Source organism: Phalacrocorax aristotelis, chromosome 16 (genome assembly GCF_949628215.1).
Source record: "Phalacrocorax aristotelis chromosome 16, bGulAri2.1, whole genome shotgun sequence".
NCBI lineage: Eukaryota > Metazoa > Chordata > Aves > Suliformes > Phalacrocoracidae > Phalacrocorax > Phalacrocorax aristotelis.
The window spans coordinates 3,118,084-3,135,591 of NC_134291.1; the positions used below are offsets into that span (position 1 = coordinate 3,118,084).

The 17,508-nt window shown below is 59.5% G+C and overlaps 1 protein-coding gene and 1 long non-coding RNA gene across 3 annotated transcripts; one reads left to right on the forward strand and one right to left on the reverse strand.

Annotated features, from left to right (window-relative positions):
• Positions 1-1,884: 1,884 nt before the first annotated feature.
• On the reverse strand, positions 1,885-17,420 carry LOC142065279 (uncharacterized). 2 transcript variants are annotated; one of them, XR_012663334.1, is made up of 4 exons: positions 17,241-17,420; positions 4,784-5,147; positions 3,892-4,006; positions 1,885-3,809 (listed from the first exon to the last, which is right to left on the reverse strand). It is a non-coding gene; the product is annotated as an uncharacterized LOC142065279 (long non-coding RNA). The 2 variants fall into 2 exon arrangements; XR_012663333.1 differs by having other exon boundaries at positions 1,885-4,006.
• Positions 6,770-14,548, forward strand: LOC142065278 (TBC1 domain family member 24-like). The gene is made up of 6 exons (XM_075111254.1): positions 6,770-7,792; positions 8,086-8,244; positions 9,746-9,809; positions 11,243-11,338; positions 12,023-12,299; positions 13,183-14,548. Exons 1-6 carry the CDS (start codon positions 6,870-6,872, stop codon positions 13,326-13,328), a joined length of 1,665 nt encoding a protein of 554 aa, XP_074967355.1. The 5' UTR covers positions 6,770-6,869; the 3' UTR covers positions 13,329-14,548.
• Positions 17,421-17,508: the final 88 nt, after the last annotated feature.

Below are 17,508 nucleotides of genomic sequence, written 5' to 3' on the forward strand. Positions count from 1 at the left end.
AGCAGAGGCTGTGCTGGCGTCCAGCGAGAGCTGGGCAGGCTGGAGAGCTGGGCCCGGGGGAGCCTCGGGGAATTCAACAGGAGCCAGTGCCAGGTCCTGCCCCTGGGGAGGAACAACCAACCCCCCGCACCAGCACAGGCCGGGGGGGACCTGCTGGAGAGCGGCTCTGCTGAGAGGCCCTGGGGGTGCTGGGGGGCAGCGAGGTGACCCTGAGCCAGCACCGGGCCCTTGGGGCCAAGGGGGCCAGCGGTGCCCTGGGGGGCATGGAAAGGAGTGTGGCCAGCAGGGCGAGGGAGGTTCTCCTCCCCCTCTGCTCTGCCCCAGTGAGGCCACATCTGGGGTGCTGCGGCCAGTTCTGGGCCCCCCAGTTCCAGAAGGACAGGGAACTCCTGGAGAGAGGCCAGCGCAGAGCTGCCAAGGTGGTGAGGGGCTGGAGCATCTCCCTGGTGAGGAAAGGCTGAGAGACCTGGGCTTGTTCAGCCTGGAGAAGAGAAGGCTGAGGGGGGATCTCATCAGTGCTTATAAATATCTGTAGGGCGGGTGTCAGGAGGATGGGGCCGGGCTCTTTCCAGTGGTGCCCAACGCCAGGCCAAGGGGCCACGGGCACAAGCTGGAACACGGGAAGTTCCCCCTGAACATGAGGACAAACCCCTTCCCTGAGCGGGTGCCAGAGCAGGGGCACAGGCTGCCCAGAGAGGCTGTGGGGTCCCTTCCCTGGAGACATTCACCCCCCGCCTGGACGCGGCCCTGTGCCCCTGCTCTGGGGGTGCCTGCTCAAGCAGGGGGTGGGACGGGATGAGCTCCAGAGGGCCCTTCCAACCCTGCCATTCTGTGAGTCTGTAATTGTGGTAATAATATGGTCTGGATTAAAATGTACAGCTATAAGCACCCTGATAGACGGCAGCCAAAACCGTGCCGGGGGAGCCTCTGTACAGCGGGCTGGAGATCTGGGACAGAGAAAACCAGGTGGCAGAGGAAGCAAGGGGATGCAGCTGCGCTCTCGGGGACCAGGAGATGGCAGAAAGATGCTTGGGTCGGGAGCAAAACCGTGTCCAAGCCCATTGTATCTTCCTGGTTTTCCAGGAGCTCCTTTCATCTTCCAGAGAAGCACAAAATGCACTGGAAGATGCAAAGTTCCAGCCTAACGAAAGGACCGGCTGCTCAGTGCTTTGGCAATTTCACTGGCCTCTGTAATTCTGTGAAGTAACAGCTCTGAGTGTCAGAGCAGTTTATTTCTGAGCGGTGAAGTCTGGAGGGACCAGACAAGTGCTGGGAAGCAGGAATCGTGACTCTGCATCCCAACAGTGTTATCCCCATGTTACTGCACACCAGGATCCACTACAGCGATTCGCAAGTTAAGAAAGGAGTGGAGTCTTTTATGGGAAAGGTGGATTTTTTTCATTTTTGCACCAGCATTAAATAGCAGCATAACAGGAGGCGAGGCCTCGGCGCCTGGCACCCCAGCGGGGTCACACCATCCGGCACCGTGTGGGACACATCCCAGCGCTGCATCTTCCCAGAGGGCTGCCTGCCCTCCTGGTTAGAGTCTCTCTGAAGCACCCCTACCCTCCTTCCACCGTCCTTCCTCCCCTCTTCCACCCTCCCTTCCTCCTTCCTCCTCCCTTCCTTTCCTTCCTCTCTCAACCTTCCCCCCTTTCCTTCCTCCATCCCTCATCCTTCCTCCTTCCTCCTATCCTTCCTCCTTCCTCCTTTCCTTCCTCCTTTGGACTTGATGATCTTAAGGATCTTTTCCAACCTTAACGAGTCTATGATTCCCTCCCCCTTTCTTTCCCCCTCCCTCCCTTCCTCCCTCCATCCCTCTTGCTTCCTCTCCCCTTCCTTCCCCCCTTCCCTCCCTCCTCCTTCCCCTCCCCACTGCCACATGAACCCAAGCCCGAGCAGTGCCTTACCCTCTCCCTTTCCCACCAGCTGTTCCCCCGGGCACGGCTGCTCCAGCCCCACGGGCTCCCCGTGGCCTTTTCTCCCTGGCTCCCACCTTTCCCTTCCCTAAGGCGGCCACCGTTTCCCTCCTCCAAATCCTCAGCCCCATCCCCTGTCCCTGCACATTCCCAAATGACATTCACTGCCTGCCCCTGCCCACGCCGATGTCTCTGTCCCCTCGTCCCCGTCCCCCGCCAGCAGCAGCAGGCAGGGCCGGGCTGCCGGGAAGCCTCTGCGATGCTGGTCGGTGTTGACGCTGTCAATATTTTGGCTGCACAGGGCTCTGCAGTAACTGGGCGGCGGGCGCAGGCCCTCGCTTTTGCAGCAGCCTCCGTCCAAGCCCAACGAGCCTTCCCCACACCTGATCCGCTGGGATTTGGCCTCTCCTCTTTCTTTTGGGTGCGACTGATGATGTAAATCAACGCACCTACGAACATCGGTTACAGATGCCCGAAAAACCGCAGCAAGGCACTGATAGCGAGGTTTTATCACCCTCATAACATGGGGGAGCTACGGCGCTGCTGCGGCGTGCCCCGGTACCAAGCGCGTCCTCGTCAGCGTATCTGCAGGCGGCTGCAGCGCCCGCTGTGCTCCCCGCGGGTGCTCGGACCCACAGCGAGGCCCATTTGCCTGGGGCTGGGACAGCTTTTGAGTGCTGAGCAAGAGGAGCCAGAGGTGCAATGGGGAGCAAGCGCCGCCGGAGCGATGCCGCCCCCGGGGCTGGTTCAGGAGGTGCTGAGCACCCCCAGGCACCCCCTCATGTCACGTTTGCTCTCTGGGGGCGGCTGGGCAGGGCTAGGGTATGTGCCGGGGCGGGGAGAGGGACGCAGACCCCTCTTGCCACAGGACAGGGCTGCCGCAGACAGGCTGACACTGACACTCCGCGATGGGCGCTCAGGACCGTGAGGCCACGGCCAAGGAAGACCCACCTGCCGGATGTGTCCTGGGCATGAAGCGAAGCAGTGTAGGGTGGCTTGGGGAGCCCCCGGTGCGGGCTCCATCCCCGGGGCGACGGCTCTTCGCACATCCGAATCGGGCAGGCTCCTCTCACAGGCCGTTAGCATAAAACATTTATGGCCTTCCGCTGCGCTGCTCATCCGGAGCCAGCACGACCTCTACATATTTAATTTTTTTGCCATTAAAAGTGCAGGAAGCGATGATCCATTTCTTGCCGTCCCCAGTTCCCTTCCATCTCCTCTCTCGGCATGGAGTGGAGCGCCTGCTGGGGAGCAGGCAGGCGGATGGGGGGCCTGCGGGAGGATTTAGAGCTGCTTCAGTCTGGCAGGGAGAGGCATCTGCTGCCCTAGAAAAAGCGAACGAGGAGAAGGCAGCCAGCAAGGTGCTGGGGAAAGGCAGCAGGACCTGCTGCTGTAAGAGCCTGGGCAATTGGTTTGAGTTGGAGAGAGAATAAACGACCCCTCGGCGCTGGGAAGCAGAGCGGGGTGCAGCGTGAGGAGCCCCAGAGCAGAGCTGGGGGCCATCACCTGCCCCTTCGGATGTGGCGTGCGGAGCAGAGCTGCCCGCGGGGCGCAGAGTAGGAGCCTCCCGCGGCGCAACAGCCCCTCGCCGCCCACCCAGCACAGCACCCTGGGGTCCCTTCGCTGACACAGCCCCTCGCCCCCCTTCCTCTGGCTCCCGGCTCACAGGCAGCAAAGGGAGAGGGACACGAGGAGAGCCGTGCCGCTCCCGTCAGACACTGGCACATCACAGATGAGGTGCTTCATCCAGAAAGGAGACGGTTTGCAGAGGGACCGCTCCTGTTTGGGGGCAGATGCCCGAGACCACCGGTGCTGGCAGATGCTCGGGTGCGCTACAGGTGCAGGCAGACCCCACAGGCGGGGAGGCGAGGCAGGAAGGATCCACAGTTGCTGTTACCAGAGGAGAAAAAATCAGATTTTTTAAGGAAAAAAAAATCTTTAAAAATTTGAAGATGCCTATAAAAATGCCCACTTTTAAGTGCAGCCTGAACTGTGAGTACTCCAGGTGGCAATGTCGGATCGGTGCGATGTTGCCGGGAGCACCTCTCGGCTGTTGGAGGGTACTTTTCCTCCAACTCAGCTCTTGCCTGTAAATACAACGTACGGTTTGTAATTCTGCAAAGCATTTTGAGGCAAAAGTCAATCAATAACAACCATCTCAAAGCGGGGACAGACTGGAAACGCTGAAGCACCAGAATTGTGCCTGCAGCTGTGCTCCTGCTGAGGAACTGTGTACGTGGGAGGCACAGGGTGCTGCGGGGTGCTCGTCTGCATCGCCCTGAATTTCCCCTGGCCGGTGCCAAAGAAGTGCCGCCAACACGGCTGGCTCAGCCCCGGCGCACCCATCCCCAAAAAGCATCCCTAAGGGCGCACGGGGTGCTTGCAGAAGGGCGTCACTCAGTCCTCGTGGCCCCAGTCTCTCCCTTGTCACCCGGTTCCTGGCACTTGCTGCTCATGTGTTTCTCTTTCCGACTCCCCCGGGACCATCCAGCGGGAAGCGGTTGCAAACCCACTCACTGTGTTGATTTTTCCTTCCTTCAAGGACGGGTGATTGCCATGGCAGGCGTTTCGGCAGCGCCGGCCCTCCCTCGCCCCCGCGGCACCTTCCCTGCCCCGTGACACTGGCAAAGGGAGCGAACCCCAGAGCGGGAAAATGAAGGTTATCCTTGGGAAAAATAAATGATTAAGTTTAATGGTCGTGTTGCTGGTTTGATGGCTATCTCATCCCACGGGGTGTTTACATCCCCCTCCCCGGCCTCGGTGCAGAATTGGGCCAGGAAGGGGCGACACGGGTACAGGAGCTGCTCCACCCCTCGCCCTATTTACACCAAATAAACCCCCTGTACCGGCAGGCTGGCACTCACCTTAAAAGTCAGGGCAGGTGATGGGGACAGAGGGGACCTGGCAGCGGGGCGCACCGGAGCCTGGGCACATGCTGCAGGTGGGGCTCAGCCTGCCCCGCTCCCCCGGGGGGGCGGCCGGCAGCTGCCCCGTGGCTGAAGACGATCCCACGGGCACCGGGCAAGGTGAGTGAGCTGCAGCCGGGGACAGCCGCGCTTCTCGCGCTGGGGGAGATGCAGGAGGCTCCAGCCAGCCCCAGCGGAGGAGAGGGGCTGGGGCAGATCCACATTTCTTTCCCCGGCCAGGGCCAGGGCACTGGCGCCTGAGTGGGCTCCGGTTGACACTCCTCAGTACTCGGGGCAGGGCAGCACCTTTGTCACGCAGCGGCTGCAAGGACAAGGTGAATTTGAGGACCACAGAGGTGCAAACAGCCCCGCGTTAAACCCAGTATTCATTTTAGCCTGGTTTCTGTGGCCAGAATCCTGAGTGACTGTACTCGGGGTCTGTCTTGTCTTCAAAGTAGGGAGTCAGGCTGAGCAGCAACCGGTTAAAATTGCTGCCCTTTCCCTGAACCAGAACTGAACCTGATCTGCTGGTTTTGCTGAACTTGAGCAGGGGCCAAACTGAACTGGAGAGCAGGAGCCAGAGCCGGACCCAGCCGGGGAGCAGCCCGGGCACCTGGACCCCTTCAACGTGCCACCACGTGCTGCCATGCACACCGCACACGGGGCCAGGACCGTGCTGTCCCCTCCGCCCCCTTGGAGCCAGAGCAGAGAGGTTTGGCTCGGTGCAAATCCATCCTAGACTCCCCAACCCAACTGAGCACATCCAAGATAAATACATCAGAGAATTAATGTGTGTGCTAATCCACTTTGTCCTTGCCAATTAATCACTGCCTAGCAGAATCCACCCACGCAGAGACAACTCCCGTCTCCTTGTACAGGGTTTGGAGCTGAGCTCTCTTGCAACCCCAGGGAAAATGCTGCTCACTTCTCTCTAGGAGGAGCTCAAACTCTGCTCTTCTCAGAACAGGGCTGGCGGCTGCCACAGCCCCGCCATGGTGCCGTGTGTGGGAGCCTCCCCCGAGGCTCCCCTGGGGACCTTCTGTCTCCAGGGGGCCTCCAAGCTGCTCACCAGCCCCTGCGTGCAGTCCCCTGGACAGGGTCTCCCCAGGTGCAAGGGGGCATGTGGGAAACTGGGACCCTTTGGCACCCTGCAGACCACCCCCAGACCCTTGGCGAGCCCCTCTCACAGCACCTTCTCCTTGTGCCCTGTCTGAGGCACCCGAGCGGCCAGAGGGGTCGGGAGACTTTTTCGGGAGACTTTTTCAGGGGACTTTGGCAGGAGGCAGTAAAAGGGAGGGCAAACACCTGAGGCTGGCTTTGCCCGCTTCATCTGGGCTCGTAGCAGCCTGGTCCTGGGCTGCCGGAGCCAGACAGGACACCGCCTCCTGCCCGGCTCTGTCCCTGGGAGAGGACACAATGCAAACGGTCCCTCTCACCCTCAGCATTGCTCGGGCCCCAGCTGCCCATGAGGTCCCTCCTCACCCCTGCAGAGCTGGGCTGGGACCGAGCTGCTCCTTACCCTTGGTGGTGTAACGCTGCTGTCCCACAGTCATCCCCAGGGGACAGGGACTGTGTCCCTGCTCTCTCCACCTCCCTCTCGGCAGGTCACAGGCCGGGAAGTCAGGAGCTTTTTGAGGGGTGCAATGCCCCTTGCGGAGTGAAGAGGCAGCCCTGACACCCAGCTGGTACCTGGCCCCACACTCCCCTGAGCCCCTGGACAGCAGTTTCACCACTCCTGAGCCGATGTGAGCAGGCAAGGGCAAAGCAAGCAGCTCCAGCCAGACAAAGCCTTCTGAAAACCTTCCCTTTGCAGGGGGAAGAATAGCTATTGAAATACAAGACGTTGCTTAAGACCTCAAAGCGCCATCAGCCAGGGTGAAATGCTGTCAGCTGGGGCGGTGACCTATGTTGAATAAAAGGTCTTTGTCCTGCAGAGATGTTTGGCTCATCTCCAGTCACCGTGGTGATCACATCTGAGGCTGACACCTGGGACATCGACGCTTCCTCCTGTCTGGGCTGTGGACAGTTCGTGGACTGGGACAGGATGCCAGACCCAGAGCAACAGGCACATATCCCCGGAGACATCCTCAGCAAGCCCCCGAAGGAGCTGAAGAAGCTGGCAAGAGACGGCTACTGGGCAGCGAGCCGAGCTCTGAGAGCTCAGGTCTACCACCAGCTCATCCAGCAGGTCACTTGCCGGCTCGTCACCCCAGATGCCCTCGTCTACAGGGATGTGGCGAGTCGGCTCTTTGGGAAGCTGAGCGTGAGCTCCCACCCTCTGCCCGAGTTTCTGGAGGGGTGCTCCATGCCCACGTATTGCCTCAACTTGGAAGGCGTCACCGCCTTGAAGAAGATCCTCATCTGTGTTGGCAACCTTTTCCCTGACATAACCTACAGCCCCATCCTCCCCTCTCTGGTGGCTCTGCTGCTGCACTACAGCGAAGACGAAGCTCAGTGCTTCGAGAACATCTCTCGCCTCATCGCCAGCAACGCTCCCCACACCAGCTACATTGACCAGTCCTTTCTGGCCCACCAGGCCTCCTGCATGACTTTTGGGGACCTGGCCAACAAACACTGCCCAGCAGCTCACAAACTCATAGCCAGCACCTCTGAGAACGTCTTTGAGGTCTACTCTGAATGGTTATCGTGGCTCTTTCACGACCTCCCCTTCAGTTATGCCATCCGCGTCTTTGATGTCTATCTGCTGGAGGGGCAGAAGGTTCTCTACCGCATTGCTCTGGCCTTGCTGAAGCAGTACAGGCTCTCGGTGACCTCCGAGCTGGAGGGGACCGGCATCAAGGCAGACCTGCAGGCTTTCGTGCAGAACATTGCTGAGCACGTGACTGTCGACAAACTCCTGGAGAGAGCCTTTGGCATCCGGCTGTTCTCCCGCAAGGAAATCTGGCTTCTCCAGATGGCCAACAGGAAGGCGTTAATGGAGAGGGGCATAACCATGGTGCAGAGCAGGTAAGGAGACCTCTCTGTTTGCCAGCTCTTGGGGCTAAGCAGACAAAATACGAGTTACACTGAAGATACAATATGGGGGGAACTTCCGGTGTCCCCCACAGCTTTGGCTACGCTGGGTGCCTCGCAGCCTCTCATGGGGGACCCTGTTAGGAGGCACTGTAGGTTTGAGCTAGCGATGCCAACAGAAAGTTCATGATGCAAAAAGCATGACAAAGCCTGATGCACAGGGGCTGCACCCCTAAAAGCAGACGGGCACCCCGGCTTGGCAGTAACGGGCATCGTCCCTCACGCAGGCAGTCCTTCCACCTGGCTGTGGACATGCAGAACTTCAGCTCCTGCATTGTAACGGCTCAGGAGATGCGCATCGTCTGGTCCTGGATCCCTGAGCGCTTCTCCCTCTTCCCCCCGCTGCTGCTCTTCTCCACCTCAGAAGACGGGTGCAGCCTGCAGAGGTAAAGCATCATCTGTCCGTCGGGTCAGGTTGTGTTGGATGGGCCAGGCGTAAAACTGGGTACAGGTTGGTGGTGTAGAAAGGAGCAACATGTAGTGCCCACAGGACACACCTGAGGTCTCCTGGGGGCTCTCTTGGGCTTGACTCAAGATCTTGAGTGTGGTCCCGGCCAGTGCTGGCGGTAGGGGAGAGGGCTGAGGCTTGGTCAGATGGCAATCAGCAACTCGGCACCACACGGGGAACATTGAGCCCTGCGGATGTGCTGTGCAGCGGGACGTCGCCATGTGCCATGCCATGCCAGGCACGCTACGATCGGCCAGGTCCAGCCAGCACACCATCCCCAGGACTGCAGCTCCCTCCCAGTGGCATGGAGCACAGGGTGACTGCTGGATGCTGCAGTCAGTGCTGTGGCTCAAAACTCAGCTGGAAAATAAGTTTGCCATTGACTTCCCAAGCCATGAAGTGGCAAAAGCCTTTCAGTGCGCTGAGGCTGCCTTTGCATGAACGTTTTCAGGCAGGGAACCCAAACCTGCTCCTCTGTAGGAGCATGCTAAGCTGAGGGGTTGCACTCGCAGGGGAGGCAGAGCTCAGGGCAGGGGCAGACAGTACGTGGGTATATCCTGCGATGGGGAAGACATCAAACCCTCTAAACGCAAGTTAAGAGAACCCAAGTGTCATGGCCAATGCCCAAAACCGCAACAGAAAGACCAGTGTCAGTGCTGGAGACAGCCCAGGGCCCAGTGACACCCAGTGCCGTGGCCATGGAGCGAAGGGCACGGTGGGAAGCCGCGACATCCCCGCAACAGTCAGTGCCGGAGCGTCTCTCCACTGAGATGCAGCTTGGTGCTGACTGGGAAGGGATGCTGGGCTGCCCAGGGATGGGGTGCTGCCGACGGCACCCCGGTTCTCAGGGCAGCGTTTAAAGCAGGGCTGCGGTGGTAATGACTCCCTTAGCACCACCAGCGTGCTCCCCCAGCCTGGGAGAGGCGAGCAGACACCCCGTGGTGCAGTGGTGCAGCCCCATCCTGAGGGGCACAGCCCTGCACCCTTCCAAGGCAGGAACGGGGTGCAGAGCCCAGATTATGAAACACAACCGGATTCATAGCAAGCTCATTTGGTAAACTCCCCCCATGGAGCATCCCCCCCCAGCCTGGCGCCTGAGGGTAGCGTGGGAGGATTTAGTGTTTGGATTTATCTGAGCTATTACCTGCTTCACCAAGCAAAAACGATGACTTGAGAAGTCCCGTAAGCCAACTCCCTCCATTCCTGCACAAATACTGAAGCTGCTCAAGCTACGTGGTTATGAGTTTCTGCTGCTCTCCTTCCACGAGCTCCCTCGGGCCAGTTGCCAGCACAGCAACAGGCTGAGAAGAGCTGCCACCACTCTCCTCTGCCCTTCACAGCCTCGTGCTCGCTGCATGCCTGGGCTCCCCGCACAGCACGCTGGCCCTCCCCCGGGTCTCAGCCCCACACCAACCCGGCCTCCATGTATATCTCTGCAGGTTTTACACGTGCTGTGAAGGCTACGAACCAACGGTGCTGCTCATAAAAACAACAGAGGGGGAGGTAAGTATTTCCTGAGCAGGGAAGCGGGCTGCGCTGGTGCCAATGTGGGGAAGGGGACAGGGTGTTTGACCCCACCAGCACTTCTTGGAGCAGCCACAGGGCTGCATGGTCCCCCTCCTGCCCTGCCCTGGGGTCTGTCCCAGCTCCCGGGAGAGAACAAATTGCACCCCCAGCACCAAGAGCCACCTTAGGCATGGGCTGGGCTAAAGGGTGCTGCTGGGGGAAAGCAGAGGCGTCAGTGAGATGGGGAGAGGCCATGAGTGGTACTCTTTTATCGCAAATGTAGACTAAATCATTAAGTCCTTGCTCAGCAGACTTCCCTGAAGTCAGCAGATGCTTTGCCTGAGCTAGGACTTGCTTTCAATGCATTAAATGCAAGGATCTCTCTCTGATCACATGAGCAGCCACACAAGGGAAATGGAGGAGAAATGAGGACAGCTTGTACAATATTTGAAAGTCGTGAAGTAACTGCAAAAAACCCTAGCCCAGGGACTCTGAGAGTGGCTCATAAACCTGTATTTTATCTCTCCACTCTTCACCAACCAGCGGAGGCAAGTTCTACAAATTGTTCAGGCATCCCAAAGATTTATTGACCTACCAGTCCTGATTTCCCAAGTCTGACACTTCAGCACGGTGCAGAGATAAACACCCTGCCACCCCCCAGGGCCTTGTGCAGACAAGGGAAGGTGACTTATAAAACAGTGTTTCCTGCATGTTTTAGCTCATTTTATACCTTAGCCAGTACCAAGGACAGGCACGAGCTCCCACCTCTCGGTAGGTCCCCTCCAGCCATGGTCAAGTCAAGGACATCCACACCAGGGTCAGCCTGACCACAGGTGGAAGAAAGCCTTGTAGGTAAAAAAAGTGTGTTACCTGAGTCTTTGCCATTTTAAAAAACATTTTCTCTAAAGACTTATAAAATGGGTGATCACCTCGCCATTGTCCAGGAGCCAGCTGAGGACAAGGGACTCCCAGACCCTCATCCTCAGCGCGTTGCAATACTGTTCGTATAACGCTCTGAGCCACACGGTTGTTCCTTTCCATTGCCAGGAGCTGGGGCGGGCTCAGGGGCGGAGGCACAGCTCGGACTCCCAAGCCTAAGCCGGGGAACGCACCAGCACAGCCAAACCGGCCCTGCTCAGTCAAGCAGCACGCAGCTCACAGCAATCGCCTCTGCTGCACAAGGGCAACCCCGCAAATCTCCCAGAGCCCCTCTTAGGCACTGAAGCCAAGCGGTCACATCCAGAGCACCAGTGACTTGTCAGTGCAGGACTGAGGAGGCAGAGCAGAATTTGGGTCTCCGACTCCCCTGGGGGACCTTGCAGAGCCTTCCCCTCCTGAACGCACATGCGATGGCCGGTGTTTCTGGGGCTTGCTCTGGTCCCCCGCTGACTCCCGGCAGCACTGACGGTGCCCTGTGCTCTCTCCCAAAGGTGTGCGGGGCGTTTCTCTCCTCTGACTGGAGTGAAAGGAAAAAGAACGGGGCGACATCAGGCTTTTTTGGGACAGGGGAGTGCTTTGTGTTCACTGTAAGTCACATTTTATTTCTGCGTTTGCCCTTATGGGTTTGTCTGTTAATTACTTTTTCCTTTACCCCTCTGACAATTCAGGGCATGGCGGCACCAAGCTGCTTCCTTACCACAGTCCCACCGCCGCCCCTTAGCTCTGGCAGGAGGCAGCAGCATAGAAATTGCTCTGCTGGATCAAACGGAGACCGAACTCCTGCCTTGGGCAAGCCGGCTTGCCCTGAGCCCCCCGAGGCAACGTGCGATAACCCCGGGTGGGACTCGAGCACCCTCCTGGGATGACAGCTGGGCAGCAGGCGCTGCAGGGCGCGTTTCTGCCCTTTTTGCTCAAGGCAGCTCCTGGATGAAGCATTCCAAAATCAGCCCTGGCGTCCCTGCAGAGGGAGCAGGCTGAGCTGGTCCAAGAGACCCTGGGGGCAAAGTCCAGCATCCACCCGGTATCCTAGCAGTGTCCATCCAGCATCCGCTGGCTATATGGGCAGTGCAGGCTTGCCCATCTCCGGAGGTGACTGGCAAAGACAAAACCAACTTCTCAGACACAGCCGCTGCCAGAGCAGCTCTGGCATGGCCAGGATGCCTTGTCCCCTCCCCACCCGGGATCCAGACCTGGCACATGGCATTGGCTTCCCCCAGAAATGGAGAGGTGCCCCAAAGGACAGGGCTTACCACATTTCTCCTGCTTTCCAGGTGCGCCCTGAGACAGAGAGGTACGAGTGGGTGTTCATCAAGAAGCCGGAGCTGGCCAAAGCCGTGCCACGCTCACGGCAGCGGTCACCTTCTCCCTTTCCTGCGTCCCTCCTCGGCTCCTCCCCAGACGGCCGCAGCACCAGCTCAAACCACCTCACCGTGCCCACGCCGCAGAGGAGAGGCCGTCTCTCCCCATTTCTGGCCATCAGGCATTTCCTTCTGCCTTCCAAAACAGCCTCCATGTTCATGTCTGGGTCACGGGAAGGGATCATTATTGGTAATTACCCATCCACTGACGTGCTGCTGCTGTAGCCAAAAGGGGCTCTACTCCAGATTAAAATCCAAGCTGCCTGTAGAGGCAAAGACCTCCTGGTTTAGGATATGAACTCGAAGTCAGGGGAGATTAAGTCATCCTCCTCTTCCCCAGATTAGTAGGAGAGTGCAAAGCTGCACAAGGGCAAGGCTGCTCCTTCTGAGAGCCCCAGTGGGGCTGTGCCAGCCAAGGGGGAGCACCATGGCCCAAACCTCCCAGCAATGTTTGCCCCCTCAGGGCTGCTGTGTCCTTTCCCAGCCCTGCCCTCCGCTTTGCGCGGGATGGAGAGGAGCAGCAGGCGGGGATCAGCCTGAGGAAGGGCCAGGCATGGTCACCCAGAGCGGACAGGCCAGCTGCCTGCCTGCACTGCTGTCTGCCGGGTCAGGCTCGGGCATGGGGGTTGAATCTTTGCACCCTGCCACTGCAGGGTGGGCTCAGCAGAGGACCGCAGCAAATCCTGCAGCCCTGATGGCTGCCTCTGCCTCCCCTCCAGCCCTCAGGAGAGCGACCAGGGCAAGCCTGGCTGCAGGGACCCAAGGAGCTTTCCTTGTTCTCCAGCTCTCCAAGCAGTTTAATAATGCAGCTTGTGCTCGTGCCAGCTCTCGCATTGGGTGCTGTGTGCCAGCTCCCTGCAGGCAGCTCTCCGGCAGCTCTGCCCCCACGCTGACAACCTGATTAGCAGAGAAGGCAGCTCAGGGCTTCCCCAGCCCAGCTCTGCACTGTGGCCAGAGGACAGAAAGCCAGGAGATGGGCGCAGTCCTGAGAGACCTCGGCGGCCGGGCCAGCGTCCCTGCTTGAGCAGCGACAGGGGGAGAGCAGATTCTCACCGCCTTGCTTGCTTTTGCAGGAGGAGGGGGAGGCCAAGCTCTGTCCCTCGACGCCAACCTGCTCTGGGGGCGCACAGAGCACTGCGAGACCTTCGACAACCCTCCGCTCTGCCAAGAGAACTTCAAGGTGCAGCTCTTGGAAGTGTGGGGCTTTCAAAACACCTAGGTCCCGTGGGGGATGGCCTCTCACCATGCCGCCCTCGGAGACAGGGACCCCTCGCCGCACCAGCCGCCACCCCAGCCTGCCTGCTGCAGTCTCTGCCGGCAGTGCTGTGGGCTTCTGCACTCGCCATCCTCGCCTCCACGGTCAGCGCTGTGGTGGTGTGGAGAAAGGGCAATGCAGTACCAGCAATGGGAATGTGGGCGCTGCCTTTGGGGACTTTTGAGGTCTCCTCCTGCAGTTTAGACCCAGCCTGCTCCACCCAGTCTGGCCCACTTTAGGATGCTGGAGGTCCAATGTTTCTCACACCTCCCTGGCCTGTCTGCGGCTTGGGGGTCAAAAGTGGTACCCCAGCACAGGCAGACTTTGTAGGAATTTTCAGCCTAGGAAAAACCCAATGCCAAGGTACAAAGCTCACCAGAAACACTCTCAGACCCCGCGTCCCTCTGGCCCCAAGCCCGGCGCCACCCTTCAGGCCACACACAGAGTTCTGCAGCCTTTGCGGGTTACCAGGCCTCCCCCAGCATCAGGCACTGATCACCATCCAACACAGCACGAGAGACTCTCTTTGTCCGTAGCTGAAACTGCTGATCGGTTATTAGCAAAGTCCTACCCGGTGTTTATACACCGGCAGCCAACAAGAACCCCCGGCTGTGTACCTGCCTTGTCATTTTTGTATTAAATTGGAGATCTATATTCACCACAAAGGGCTGATGTAAGACTGTGAGCAGTGGATACATACAAGCCTTAACGAGTGTGCCCCAACTGCCTGGGGTCAGGACAATGGGAGACATGCCATTTTAAAACCTGAAACGAGAACGTGTACACGCAGCTCGGTCAGACAACGCAATCCCCACAGGAGGGCTGCAGACTACAGAGATACCATTCTGGCTGAAGGATGAGAACATCTCCCACATCCAAATATACTTTCCTCTTGTGGTTTTATCTTTCATATATTCTACTTCTTGAGCTATTCAGAGCAGGAGCTATCGCTGCCTCGGTGATTGCTTCCTGCGACGGCAGGAGGATGCAGGCGGAACAGGAGACAGTGCCGAGCTCACGCCACACCAGCCATGTGGCAGACCTAGGGTTCGCTCGTAGCCTTCCAAGGGTACCAGGGTAAGGCGAGGAGGTGAGGCACAGCCCTCCACACCCTCACACCTGGCCTTTGCCTACAGAGCTCAGATGAAAGACCACCACAGAATTACTCTTTCTCTTCAATCAAAAAGCTCTGCTAGGGTGCCCTCAGTATTCCTTTCTTTCCAACATCACATACTGGACTCTCTGTCTGGCAGAAAGTTTCCCCTGGGAGTCCCCCTCCCCTCCCAAGAGGCATGTACAGGGTGCACAAGATGCTTGGAAGTGCAAAGCCTTTCATTAGCAACCTGGCCTGACCTCCTCTCAGCAGCCTTCAGAGTATTTCCTTGTAAGGGGCACACAGGCCCCAACTAATGTACTAAAATACCAGTTGCTGGGGCTGTATCGCACAGGCTGTGGATGGCTCTGACACGGTGGCAGAGCCTGCGAGTCCTGTGGAGGCTGTGCATGCTGTGTCCATACGCTGCCCGCCGATTAGAGCCGTAAATCCCAACAGATGTCAGTGCGCTTATTGCATTTGCTGCCTGCCATCTGACCAGTGCCGTAGTCATTTCTGAAAGGGACGCTACAGTCGTTTCTTCTGATGCTTTAATTTGTTACTGAATAACATTCCAAACTCTTGGAGAATTAAAAAAAAAGTGAAACTGCACAGGGAAGGGCGAGGAGATGTGTAAGGGGATATAAAGAGATCTTTCACCTGTGCGGTGCATGAGCGCAGCAGGGTCAGCAGGGACCAAACCGCTGCTCCTGGCGGCTCTGGGCGAGCCAGGGCTGGGAGAGGGGCGAGGGGCAGCACCAGCCATGTCCACTCCTTGCCAGCAGCCACAGCGGGCAGCGGCTGGGCCTCTCGCCCTCTCAGCCCTACTGGAAATCGCCCTGACAGCACAGCACCCTGGGGCTGCTGCCCGCACCGCAGGGTAGGCCAGGTCCTGCGCCCCGAGGGCAGGCTGCTCAGCCACGCTTGGTTCATTAGAATCATAGGATGCCCTGAGTTGGAAGGACCCACAAGGACCATCGAGCCCAGCTCCCATCCCTGCACAGGACACCCCAAATTCACACCGTGTCTCTGAGGGCCTTGGCCAAGTGCTTCTGGAATATCACCAGGCTGGTGCAGTGATGCCTCCCTGGGGAGCCTGTGCCAGGGCTCCACCACCCTCTGGGGGAAGGGCCTTTCCCTAATGCCCAGCCTAACCCTCCCCTGGCACACCTCCCTGCCGTTCCCTCGGGTCCTGGCGTTGGTCACCAGAGAGCAGAGACCAGCCCTGCCCCTCCTCCTCCCCTTGGGAGGGAGCTGCAGAGCGCCATGAGGGCTGCCCTCGGCCCCCTCTGCTCCAGCTGAACAAACCAAGGGACTTCAGCCGCTCCTCATACAGTTTCCCCTCTAAACCCTTCCCCAACTCCGGCCTCCTCTGGACACTCTATAGCAGCTTCATACCCTCAATGTCCTGTGGCACCCAACGCTGCCCACAGCAGTTGAGGTGAGGCCGCCCCAGCGCGGGGCAGAGCGGGACAATCCCCTCCCTTGCCCGGCTGCGATGCAGGGCTCGATGCCCCTCAGGGCACAGCTGGCCCTCTGGGCTGCCAGGGCATGCTGGTGGCTCCTGTTCAACTTGCCACTGAGCAGAGCCCCCAGGTCCCTCCCTGCAGAGCTGCTCCCCAGCCCCTCGCTCCCCAGGCTGTCTGTACAGCCAGGGCTGCCATGCCCCACGTGCAAAATCTGGCACTTGCCCTTGTTCAACTCGATACGGTTGGTGATTGCCCAGCTGTCCAGACCTCACTGCAGGGCCTCTCTGCCCTCGAGAGTGTCATAGAATCATAGAGTCATTAAGGTTGGAAAAGACCTCTAGGATCATCAAGTCTAACCTCCAACCCAACACCCCCAGGCCTCCTAAACCATGCCCTGAAGTGACACGTCTACACGGTGTTTTGATCACCCCCAGGGATGGTGACTCCCCCACCTCTCTGGGCAGCCTGTGCCAGGGCCCGACCACTCTCGCAGGGAAGACATTTTCCCTAATATCCAACCTAAACCTCCCCTGACGCAGCTTGAGGCCGTTTCCTCTCGTCCTGTCACTGGTGACTTGGGAGCAGAGACCAACCCTCCCCTCACTCCAGCCCCTCTCAGGCAGCTGCAGAGAGCGAGAAGGGCTCCCCTCAGCCCCCTCTTCTCCAGGCTAAACCCCCCCAGCTCCCTCAGCCGCCCCCCAGCACACTTGTGCTCCAGACCCTGCCCCAGCCCCGCTGCCCTTCTCTGGACACGCTCCAGCCCCTCAAGGCCCTTCTTGTCCCGAGGGGCTCAAACCTGAGCCCAGCATTCGAGGTGGGGCCTCCCCAGTGCCGAGCACAGGGGCCCCATCCCTGCCCGGCTCCTGCTGGCCACACCAGGGCTGACACAAGCCCGGGGGCTGGTGGCCTCCTTGGCCACCTGGGCACTGCTGGCTCATGCCCAGCCGGCTGTCAGCCAGCACCCCCAGGGCCTTCTCCGCCGGGCACTTCCCACCACCTCTGCCCCAGGCCTGGAGCGTTGCCTGGGGTTGGTGTGACCCAAGGGCAGGACCCGGCACTGGGCCTTGTTAAACCTCACACAGCTGGCCTTGGCCCATCGATCCAGCCTGTGCAGGTCCCTCTGCAGAGCCTTCCTGCCCTCGAGCAGATCGACACTTTGCCCAGGTTAGTGTCAACAGCTCCTCCCAATTTTGTGTCATCAGCAAAATTAATTAGTATACCTTCCAGTCATTTATGAGGAGACTAAAGAGCACCAGCCCCAAGATGGATCCCTGCAGAACCCCACTCTTGTCCGCCCGCCAGCCCGTTGCTCACCCGCTGCAGTACGCGTTTGTCCAGCTGTGGGGGGGGCGTTTCGTCCAGCAGGAGCCTGTGACAGACCGTACCGAAGGCCGATCGATCCGCCACGGCCCCTTCGCCGCATCCCCACGGGCGGCGCGGGGACGCGGGGGGGCGCGGCGGGCCCGCCGAGCCGCCTCGGGGCGCGGGGGCAGACCGCCGCCCGCCGCCCCACACCGCCCCCTGCCGGCCGGGCGGGGGCTGGGGCGCGGCGTGGCCCGGCGCGCAGGCGCGGTTGCCATGG

Bases quoted from the DNA above. Each gene is read 5' to 3' on its own strand.
- LOC142065278 (XM_075111254.1), top strand. From the start codon at position 6,870: ATGCCAGACCCAGAGCAACAGGCACATATCCCCGGAGACATCCTCAGC. The intron at 7,793-8,085 runs GTAAGGAGACCT...TCCCTCACGCAG, and splicing joins ATAACCATGGTGCAGAGCAG to GCAGTCCTTCCACCTGGCTG. The intron at 12,300-13,182 runs GTAATTACCCAT...TTGCTTTTGCAG, and splicing joins ACGGGAAGGGATCATTATTG to GAGGAGGGGGAGGCCAAGCT.